The 12258-nt window shown below is 33.4% G+C and overlaps 1 protein-coding gene across 3 annotated transcripts in view; it reads right to left on the bottom strand.

Annotated features, from left to right (window-relative positions):
- Positions 1-12258, bottom strand: part of COL11A1 (collagen type XI alpha 1 chain) — a 226869-nt gene that overhangs the window by 53798 nt on the left and 160813 nt on the right. For all 3 annotated transcript variants that reach the window (XM_061411030.1, XM_061411027.1, XM_061411031.1), the window contains 4 exons: positions 8170-8277; positions 2382-2489; positions 1411-1464; positions 267-320 (listed from right to left, as the gene is read on the bottom strand). In XM_061411030.1, the coding sequence (XP_061267014.1) occupies positions 267-320; positions 1411-1464; positions 2382-2489; positions 8170-8277 (324 nt within the window). The remainder of the gene's footprint in view (positions 1-266; positions 321-1410; positions 1465-2381; positions 2490-8169; positions 8278-12258) is intronic.

The raw sequence follows: 12258 nt of genomic DNA, 5'->3' as shown, positions 1-12258 counted from the left end.
AACAAGGGAAAATAATGTTCAGAATTTCCTACAAATTAAGTACTTCCCAACTGGTTATTAGCTATCTTCCAATGATGTCACAGTGTTTTTTGTTTATAAAGATCAACTTGGCTACCTATATTAGATAATTTAAACTTGATTCAATGTTAAGCATACAAACAAACCTATTACCACATGAAATCGACTGGTTATGTGACAGTTCATGGATCTATCTAATCAGAGAACAGAAAGGACTTAAGATTTGCTGAACAAAGAGGAACACTTACAGCAATTCCAGGGGCACCAACTGGACCTTGAAGACCTGGGGGACCAGGAGGACCCTGAAATGAGATAAAAATCTGTAAATTTGAAACTGAAGCCAGAAGAGCCTGTTATATAGTACAGAACATTTGATTGATCAAAATCTATTAAGCATCTATACACTTCTTGGAGAAAAAGGTTTTTGCATTTAGTGCAGTCAACCATTATTTATTTTACTTCTTGAGCCTCAGAGTTGCTTACTTGCAATCACTTTTAAATTGGCAGTTATTGAAAACATTCTCATCTGTAATACTGTTGATATTTAAAAAAGGATTTCTATGCGAATATTTATAAATCATGTCAAAGTTTCACACTTGAAAATTTTCAAAATACCAGATTTCTTTAGTGAGATATCTATATCTCAAAAAGAGACATGAAAAAGTTCATATATATGATATTTTCCAAAAGAAAAATAGGTTGTGGGGAATTCTATATAGACAGAAAGTAAGGATATATGAAAACCTAGAATTTTTCTCATATGTAAACACATGCAAATTCAGTGTTATGTTTTCAGTAAACCAGAACTCCTTATTTTAAGCAATAGATTTCAGTAGCTTTATGAGTCTTCCATGCATAAACATATTTTCTTAACTGTTTTCTTTCTTTTTTTTTTTTTTTATACAATCAGGCACTATAAAAGATCCAGACACGAGAGTCATGGAATTGTACCGCTCTTTTCCTTAAAACTGCCACACATTGGATACAATGTTTGAAGCATAGGCTCTGGAGATGTGGTTGAGGGACTACCAGGGTACCTTTCAGGTTTCCACTAGGTCAGGGTCTTTTTCATAGCAACACAAAGATGTTATCTGTGTTTAAACCATATGGTATTTGAACTAACAGTGTAAAAGCAATGGAGGGGAAAACTGCAGATAGTTTAGTCTCATTCTGAGGTTTTAAGGTTTGAATTATTTCATTTCTTCACACAAAGTTTTGAAAAGAGGTTTTATTAGAATTGACCAAATCTCAAACTGAATAGTTACTGCAGAGGTAATATAGTAGTAATACTATAGGGAGACATAAGGAAATAGTAATATGAAGAAATATCCATAGTTAATAGCAAAAGAAATTAAATTAACAATCCCCCTCAATAAGAAGTAGGAAACTCACGTTTTCTCCTTTGTCACCCTTGCTGCCTTTTTGTCCTGGTTCACCAATTTCACCCTGAATTTGAAATATTTGAGTTAAAATTTATATCTAATATGCCATACCTGCCATTGCACTATGATCACTATCATCTTATGACTAAATTATGTGCTAGCATTTAATGTCACTATTTAAATTGGAAAAGCCTACTGATCACTCTGCTGTATTGACTAATATTGCTGTCTAGATCATTTTCTATATGATAAGCATATAGAAAAACAAAAGTCAACTGAACTCTGAGGAATATTACAGCTGGGATTTTCAATTCACAAAATCAATGTCATCTGAAATAACACCAGTATAAACTGATAATGGAAATACACTGATTTATATAAAAATATAATTACACATTAATCAAATATCAATCTATTTTTTCTCCTAGTTTTCCAACTGCTAAAGTATAATGCATTATCAGCACACTGGTTAACAAATTTTGTTATATAATTTCACAGTAATGCTAGAAAGTATATTCAATTCAAACACAACACAGCTATACATTTAAAATCAAGATCTTAGAATCTCCACTTACATATTAGTAAAAAATAGAGAAGTACAGGATTATCAAAGATGTATGCAGCTCATTCTTAAATTTTAACCCTACAATATCCAAGACACCATGGTTAAATGTATACAACTAATTACTCGAATTTCACATTTATCTGAGAAACATTAAAAACAGATAAGAGTTTTTGGCATCTGCTAATTTTTCTCACTACCATTGTTCATGTCTTGTTTAGATCCCACATACTATTTCACAGGAAAATTCTAATTCTAAGCCCCTAAATTAAAACTTTTGAGCACAAGAAAGCTATATTGAAACTTTGAAAAATATATCTTTAGATTTTATATCTAATCTTAAGAAAGATTATATCTAGGATTTTTGAGAAAAAATTTATTTTTCATGGTATGTACTAACATAAATAAAGAGTACTCACCTTGTCTCCATCTTCTCCAGGGGAGCCAGCAGGCCCCGCAGGCCCGGGGAGACCCACAGGGCCTTGTACTCCATCTCTCCCTGCAGGACCTTGGGGACCTTTTTCTCCCTGCATTGAAAATCCACCAAGTCATTACTTGGTTGTAAGAAACCTATGAATTTGCCACTCATAATTTATAAGTGAAGCTACAAGAGTCATACCCTGGCTTCCATATTTAACAAGGAAATTGTTTTGATTTTCACCCAAAATGCATTTTCTCAGTAGCAAATAATAACATGAAATATCCCACATTATTTCGTGACTAAGAACACTACCATTGCTAACCATTTATGAATCTCATAAAAAATAATCAACAATCAACAAAAATAATCAATAGAATTTTCCTTTGAACCACACATTTTCAAATCAAGCATTATATATTAAAAATCAGATGCTTAATGTTTTTGAAAACTGACCCTTTATGTTACTGACCCTTTATGTTGTTCTGTATTGCTATTGAAATAGCTGGGCAGTGGCTGGTAGGCCTCAAAAACCATACAATGCATTTGCTCATATGCCCAACTTTATAATATGCTTTATATGTAGATGTTTTTCATTTTTAACAAATGTTTCATGAATTTTTCTAGATTTTGGTATTTCAATTTTCTTGCTTTTGATTCAGAATGAAAAGGTTGTTAGCTTCTTAAAATTTTTTCTTTATCTTTTGAAGGTGGCATTATTTTCCTCTTTTAAAATTTAAGTATATTGTATAATTGAAAAAGTAGAGCCTTGGTAATGAAGATGGCAAAAATTCCTTTCCTAAAAGTGAAGACCTCATCAGTTCTGCACAGAGTTATTTTTTGATTGTATTTGGTAGTTCTATCTTTCCTCCTGTTATACAATCTGGGAATCCATGTCGTTAGTTCCTGCCTTTACATTATCCTGACCCCACTATCTACCCGCTTCCCTATCCCTTACCACCTCCTTTCCAAGTTTTATCTCTTGAATATATTTACTTCACTTTATCTCCACCATTAATATCTTATCCCAAAATACTAGTAGCCTTCCTCTGAACTGTTGAAATACCTCCTTCCTATCTCACATCTATTCTTACTTCCAAACTATTCCCTATGTTGTAACTGGAGAGACAGATCATCTTAACAACATTCTTTAGTCAATTTACTTGTTTACCATTCCTAAGATAAAGAGCAAGCTGCTAGTGCAGTCTCCCTATTACCTGGTTTCTACTCCCTTTGCCATTGCTCTGTATTTCAACTCCTCTAGATCTTTTCTTAAACTTGATGACATTTCCTTCCTGTTACTTGGCCTGAGCATGTGTTGTTCATTTGCCTGGAATGCCCCTAGGAGGACCCTCTACTTAGTTAATTCCTCCTCATCTTTTTAATTCCATCATCAATGCCCTGTCCAAGGAAAGGCTCTGACTCCAGCTGAGGTCTTTCTGTCATAATCTGATATATATCAGTACATTTCTTTATGTCATTAACCAGAGTTTGTAATTATACATGTACTTTGTGATTCTTTGATTATTTTCCAATGCTCCATCAGACAATAAACTGTGAGAGAAGAAACTGTTTCTGTATTCCATTGTATCTTCCTGGCCTGTGGCCCACAGTAGCCATTTAAGGAGTATTGAATTAATCTATTGCTTAATGACAAAAATAAATATCTATAAAACAACTTTTACAAGTTTATTACTTTATTGGGTTCCATATGATCTCATTTTTCAAAACTATGTCATAATCATCATTTAATAATATCTCCATTGTCACACTGGAGACCTTTTATTTCATTCAAATTAAATATTACAATGTCACAAACCTATCTCCACTTATAAAGTGTGTTATGCTATTCACAGTGAATGTCACTACTTTGAAAACATCAACTGATTCAGATATTTCTCCCTAATTTGAATTTCCTTCAGAATCTGAACTCCAAAAATTGAATCTATGAGAGTATGTATAAATTAAACAAATTCTTATCTGCCTTTATTATAGTACACATAATCACTTGCCAGGAATCACCTGCTGTTTATTTCTTTTGATCCTGGTATGAGTAGAATCAGGGATAACCTTTCAACAGATCTATAACAATCTAAATTTAGATTCTTCATTTTATAACCCTGCAAGATGGCAAATGCCTCCCCTATTATGGATATCTTGGCCCATAACCTACAGGACTACCAGAAACATCGCTGATCTCTCCTTAAGCAATGTTTATTTCATTACTTCTACTTCTTCATCAATATTAATAGCTGAATATTACATTAACACTGATAAAATTAGCTAATCATCCCCATGTCCTTTGTTTGACTCTGTGTGAACTTAGCCTTATCCACACCCTCAACTTTTATTCTAATTCACCAAATCCATTCCTTCTGATTCAAAAGCTAATTTATGCATTTATTTTCTAGTTATTAATTAATATTTTGATGAAAACTCTGGTTTATACCCTATGATGATGATCCTACAAAGTGAAAGAACTACAATTTCATCTACTCATCACAAAATATCAAGGTATTTTTTTTTTCAGAGATAAGGAAACAAAGGTTTAGAGATGTTAACATCCCAAATAATGAACAAAATAAATAACAGAACTGAGCTCCCAGCTCAATTCTTATTGGCTCAAAGCCAGCAATGTTACTTTATTCTGACATCCTTAACTTCTTCACTTTTCATTGATTATTTCTTATTATTTGTTAAGTAGATAAATATAAACTGAAAGTGAAAGTTAAGTCATGTCCAACTTTTTGCGACCCCATGGACTATAGCCAACCGGGCTCCTCTGTCCGTGGGATTTTCCAGGCAAGAATACTGGAATGGGTTGCCATTTCCTTCTCCAGGGAGATAAATATAACTGCATCACAGTAATAATAATAACCAGAGACAATGCATTCAATTTTGCTAGTACTACCACCTCCTGCCTCCTTATTCTTCTAGGCTCAGGCTTAACTGAAGTGTTCTGTATGCACTTATTCCACTCCTTTATCATCCACCTTCTTTTTGAACCCCACTGCAATTACCCTGAAGTCTTGAATGCCCAATGACCAAATCCTGGTCTGTCTTATCTTTTGTTCTCAACTTTGAGTATTCTTGATCACTTACAACATTCAACAAAGGAAACTCTTTTCTCTCTTGGCCTTCATGATAGTGTGCCACTGGATATATTCCATATCACTCACAGACAGTCTCTCTTGCTCTCCCTCTTACTGGATCCTTTCAGAACTCTCACCATTACAGTTTTCCCTAAAGAGTCTAGATCTTTCTTCTCTTCCCTCAATACTGCATCAAATGGAGACTCAATAATACAGTTCCTACATCAAACTTATTCTAAATAACTCTCAGATTTGCAATCCTGACTTGGATCATTCTCTTTTCAATTATATTTACATGTTCTTGAAACTGAAAATAATGTTTCCTTGTACCTACACCTACTAATGCCTAATCAATTTATGGTCAATATATTGACTTCACTGTGTTTTGGATCTGGCATCCCCCATTTCTATAGCAGTCTCAGACAGATGTATTATCTACATAGCTTCCTATCTGTAGTCCTTCAATCCAGTACCTCCCTAATACAATTAGTAGGTTTCTTCAATAATCATTCTTTCCATCAAAATATTTCTATTAATGCACTTAGGTAGAAAAAGTTTTAGCTTTCTTTTCTTTACCTGCTTTCCAGCACCCCCTATTCCTCCAAGTTTCTTATCTGGATGATTAATTTGGGGATACAGATTAGGCCAGTTATTGCCAGAGGTCATATGGATATTCATGGCTCTCATTTTCCATTTTCTCCCTTCCAAGGTGGTTGTTTGGTAGGTAAATAGACCAAGGACTTGCCTTTCACAGATCACTAGCTTGTCTTTCTTTATGCAAGCCTTAACTTACTGATAGTTATATGACAAATTATAATACAAGTTGTTCAGAGGAGTTAAGAACGAAGAGGTAAAAGGCTTCATGTAACATCTAAGCCAATGTCTCCGTCAGTTTTTACTAAACTTCTGCATGGAGGTTTATGAATACTTTCACCCCACACTTCTATAAGAATGTTATGCTAACCATCATCAATCCTTTATTTATTGTTCTTTAATAAAAGAACAATAGAATGAACATCTTGGACTTTTTTTCATGGTGGGAATGACTGAGAGAGAATGGATGGGCAGAGCATTCTCCTTTCCCTTCCAACTCATTCTATCAACTAATACCAAAACCCAGGCCAAATCTTAGCTCTTAAAAAGGCTTTTGATCAATAATTTCTCCTCTACATCACTGAAGTAACTTATTATAACTTTCAATACTTTTCCATATTCTTACATTCATTTCAATATTTTCTCTTCATAAATTCTAGGTATTTAACCAAGTTAAAACCCAGAATTCAATTATCTTCAGGGAATTCTGGACTTCTCTAATAAGTATTATGTAGTCTCAATTTACACTTAAAGCAATGCATATTCTTTTTCTCTGTATACATTCTTAATTGTGCTGTGCCAAAATATGAGTGCCCTGGATTTTTGAATGAAAATCAAAAATGTCCTGAATGAGTGAAATGTCCGGAATCTGTGTTTTATATCCCCTTCCAGTGCACAGTATACTATAAAGGTTTTATAGACAAATCTTTAGTTTCTGAGATTGGTTGGAAATTATAGAAATTCTAAGAGGGAGACAAAGAACAATTTTTTATGCTTTTCCATTAACATCTCAGAAAACAATGTCTAAATTTTCTTCAAATGTATTTGAAGCTGGAAATGTATTGCTTTAAAAAATTTTCAGCAATTAAAAATGCTTTTTCTGTCACCCAAAAATTCCACCCACAGGTGATATCATCCTACCCTAATTATTCTAAGTGTTTCTAAAAGGTAGTAGACTACAGAAAAACAATCATTGTAATTTGAAAATACTAAAAAAAAATCAAAAACATTAATGGCAATGGACAATGAAAGCAACATGCTAAATCAGACTGAACTTGCTAAAACTAAGGCCTTAGTGATAAAAAGGTATTTTGAAGATTATAGGCTTAAACTAAATTACATATGTCAAGACTTACATATACACAAAAGTATTGAACTCATATTTTTGCTTATGATGGTCAGCAACTTTTATATACATTTACTGGGTTTTTGCTTTAACCATGGTGGATGAGAGAATGCTTTAACTTTCTTTTTGGAAAATTAATATGATTAAATCAAAAACAGTAACAAAATTAGGAAAGGAAGCTTGATGATGAAATATAAATCTAATGAATATAATACACTGATTATTTAAATATAAATTTTTTAAACAGTAGATATAAGATAAAATAATTGACCAGATATTTTCCACCTCTTTCACTGTAGATCAAAACATAAATTACATAAAAAAGGGCAGCCACTCCCTATGTGTTTCACTTACAGACTATGAAAGTGATTGGAAATGAAGTTGTATATTGGAAATGAAGTATAGTTTTGTATAGGAGTGAAAAGTGCTCATTTTTCTAACTCTATGCTGTAAACTATAGTTTTAATCAAAAGTCCAATTTTAGAAGGACTTTTAAAAGGAGCAAAATCAGAAGCTTTTACATTAATAATATCCAATTCCCTCACAGGTATTAGGGCTTCATAAAGTGTGGAAAATGTCATCTTACTTAATTGAATTTGAAGTTTTCTGTATTATAAATACAAAAAGAAGTATGTTTACATGGCAGGCACATATGCAGAAAGAATGCAGTGGAGTAAGAAGAGCTAATATCCTTGAATAAAAAGTAATAACTTGTGCAGGGTAGCAGTATAATATATTTCCTCCTTGAAATTACTTACTGGAGCACCTTTCTCTCCAGCTGGACCAGGGGGACCCTGGGGTCCTGGCCGCCCTGGCAAACCAATTGGGCCAGCTGTTCCTGCTGATCCACGTTCTCCTGGTGAGCCCTAATATAGGGGAAAAAAGGTATCTTGTTATTAAAGATGGAAAAAGAGATACTTAAGAATCACTATTCAGTATTGACATCTTATAGTTTGTATAACATAAAAGTCACTTTCAGATAACTTTAAAATTTCAGAATAATACTCACAATTTAAAAGATTAAATTCTAGCCCCAATATTAAGCACAGATATTAAAGTTAAGAAATACTGATAAGAAGAAAACTATTTCAAAATAATATATCTTTAACATTTTATAGACATTTTCTTTTTCATTTAAGTGTTCATAATTGTTCACAATGCTTTATAAAACATAAATGCAACAGTACCTTACTATACAATTTTCTCCCTGTATTATCATGAATTGGCAGGTTACATTGTCTAAGACTAACATTTTCAAAATGATTTCTGTACCTCACCTTAAACTCGCTCAATCACAATTTCTAAGTCTTAAAAATAAGTTCAGAAATTGTCATTGCATTAATGTACAAATATAATGTTTTACATAATAAACTTTAATAATCACTATCCCAGAGCTTGGACTTTTTCCAAGAAAATAAGTCCTTAAATTTATCTTAGAGTCCTATAGGGATCATTTGGTTTTATTATGAACACTAGACAGATAATTCACATTTGAGTAGATATGCCCATTTGAATTTCAAAATAGATGCCATATGCTTTAAATTATTTTGCTTTAAAAATACTTAATATGTAAAATTTTAGAAAGTGTGGGTACTGCCTTCATGTTAATTATCTTATGAAAAATTTTTAAAAAGTGTTATTTAAAGCAAAAAAAAAAGAAATGAAAACATAGATTTACTAAGTCATATAAAGCTCAAAGTTAACCTTTTACCATCTTCAATTTTATTTAATGAAAGATAACAAGAATAATGTCTTTGGATTAAATTCCTAGATGTGTGGCTAAGTTATAATTTATTCTTTTAATTCAGGAGGAACTAAATGTGAAATATTAGAAAATATGATTTTTAGCAGATTCCCTTAATAATTAAGAAGTCTAGATAATATCATCATTTTAAAACTCAAATGATTTAAAAAGCTGGAAAATGCAGTACTTTCACATTTTTAACTAATATTATTCTGCCTATGTAATTAGAAATAATTTTATTTTACAAATATGAATTACTGACTTTGTTCTATTTTTATTAGCTAGGACACTAATTATATATGAACATAAAAACAATGATAATGACAACAACTTGTGTTAACATAGTACTTTACAATTTAAAAGTCAGTTTAACACTTGTCACTTTACTCCCAGAAAGATTCTGTGGAGCTTTTGGTGCAGCTGTAGAATCTTCCTGACCCAGGAATCAAACCGGGGTCTACTTGCACTGCAGGCAGATTCTTTACCAACTTAACTATTGGGGAAGCCCAGGAATAGAATAGCAGTCTTAAAAGATGAAGAACATAAGAAGTTAAGTGTCCTTCCCATAATCAGGGAACTAGTCAAGAGCAACCCTGACCAAGGACTCTTCCCCGGGCTTTACTTCATAAAGCCACCCATTGCTTCTCGGAAAATGAAGACATTAACAACTCTCAGGGGCTATCGAATTGTAATTTCTCTAAATGTAGCACCTATTCAATTTTATTGAACTATTCCTTGATTGCAGAGGATTACAAACTATTTCTGTCTTATAATATACATGACCCTGCTAATTTAACTTACATGCAGAGTGCATCATGCGAAATGTCAGGCTGGATGAAGCACAAGCTGGAATCAAGATTGCTGGGAGAAATATCAATAACCTCAGATATGCAGATGACACCACCCTTCTGGCAGAAACTGAAGAACTAAAGAGCCTCTTGATGAAAATGTAAGAGGAGAGTGAAAAAGTTGGCTTAAAGCTCAACATTCATAAAACTAAGACCATGGCATCTGGTTTCATCACTTCATGCCAAATAGATGGGGAAACAATGGAAACAGTGAGAGACTTTTTGTGGGGAGAGGCTCAAAAATCACTGCAGATGGTGATTGCAGCCGTGAAATTAAAAGACACTTTCTCCTTGGAAGAAAAGCTATGACCAACCTAGACAGCGTGTTAAAAAGCAGAGACATTATTTTGCCAGCAAATGTCTGTCTAGTCAAGCTCTGGTTGTTCCAGTAGTCATGTATGGATGTGAAACTTGCACTGTAAAGAAAGCTGAGCACCGAAGAATTGATGCTTTGAACTGTAGTGTTGGAGAAGACTCTTGAGAGTCCCTTGGACTGCAAGGAGACCCAACCAGTCCATTCTAAAGGAGATCAGTCCTGAATATCCATTGGAAGGACTGATGCTGAAGCTGAAACTCCAATACTTTGGCCACCTGGTGCAAAGAACTGACCCTGGAAAGATCGAAGGCAGGAGGAGGAGACAACAGAGGATGAGATGGTTGGATGCTATCACCAATTCAATGGACATGAGTTTGAGTAAGCTCCTGGAGTTCGAAAATGGACAGGGAAGCCTGGTGTATTGCAATCCATGGGGTGGCAAAGAGTCGGACACAACCGAGCGACTGAACTAAACAGAACTGAACTGACAAGACTATTTACTATGTAATTTCTTGACATTTTTTTGGCTACATATACAAGCTACATAGAGTACTCTTTTTATTTTGTGAGGTATCTGAAAATTAAAGCAATTAAAATGAATAGAAATTATACAAATTTTAGATTATTGGGAACAACTTAAGAGTAACACTAGAAAACTAATGTTGTCTCATTTTCTTTAAGACTAACTGAACCACTGTTATGGTTGTTTTATTATAGGATATTTTAAACTTAGGAAATAGAAATCATTTGAGAAACTTCACTAAAAGTATAGTTAAAAAATCATGGAATTTGAACTTGATATAAACAAGTGACATTTTTGAGTTATAATAAGTATACATTTTAAAAACAAACTCAGGAATTGCTGTGCAGATGGATAATAATTAATCAAGTTATGTGAAAATTTTATTTTTATCAACCACATTAATCAAATATGAAAGAAAAACAATTGCAAAGGAAAATTTTATTTAGTATTTTTTAAATAAAAAGCATCTGCCCTCTGTCAAAATGTTATTTTTAATTTAATAATATTAAAATATTTTATGTAAAAGAGTCAACCACAAGCAGTGTGACTGTTAACCAGGTGGCAAGACTTTGGGTGAATGATACCAGAGGCCAGTGCAGAAAATAAAAAGGAGAATCGTCTGAGTGCATTTAACAGGTACAGTCCTAAAAGTGAAAGGAATGCAAAGATCAGTCTTATAAGTGACAGAGAAGTCAAAGAGGAAAAGTGGAGGAAGAGGAGAAGGGCAGGGGAGATAATAAAATGAACAATGTGCAACAGAGAAAGGAGCAGGAAGACAAGGAGAAAAAGAAGAGCAAGGACATTGAAATTGAGAGAAACACAAAGGTGTGCCCTGAATTACAGAAAAGAGAGGAATAAAAATTTCAGCAATGAAAGTAGTCTTTTTTGGTAAAAGTGTAAACAGAAAGGTCACAAGTGGCAAAGTAGTAAATAATCTTAGGTTGTGAAGATCCTCTGGAGGAGGAAATGGCAACCCACACTCCAGAATTCTTGCCTGGAGAATCCCATGGACAGAGGAGCCTCGTGGGCTACAGTCCATGGGGTCAGAGTCAGATGCAACTGAGCACACACACACACACACACAAACAGAAGACAATATACGTGTGACCAGAGTGGTTTTTTTTCATTCCAAGAAAACACTGTCATCCTTAAAGATTAGTTTTACTTTCTGAAAATCTAATTTCTTGAGGATCAATGTGCATATAAGGTGGCTGTATTGCATTTTTAACATTTTACCTATAAAATCTCACACAAGCATTATTACCCATTAGAGTTATCAATCTAAACTAAGTATCCAATTTAAGTGCTGGGATATTTCATTTGCAATTGATGATACAAATTGTAAAGAGATACACTTTAACTTCTCAGGCCATGAAATCTTTCTCTTTGATCCTGTTTTTAAATTTAAATCCCAGC

The sequence above is a fragment of the Bos javanicus genome, chromosome 3, assembly GCF_032452875.1.
Source record: "Bos javanicus breed banteng chromosome 3, ARS-OSU_banteng_1.0, whole genome shotgun sequence".
In the NCBI taxonomy this organism is placed as follows: Eukaryota; Metazoa; Chordata; class Mammalia; order Artiodactyla; family Bovidae; genus Bos; species Bos javanicus.
Note: the sequence above shows the minus strand (reverse complement) of the source record. Positions and strands in the feature narration are given on the sequence as shown.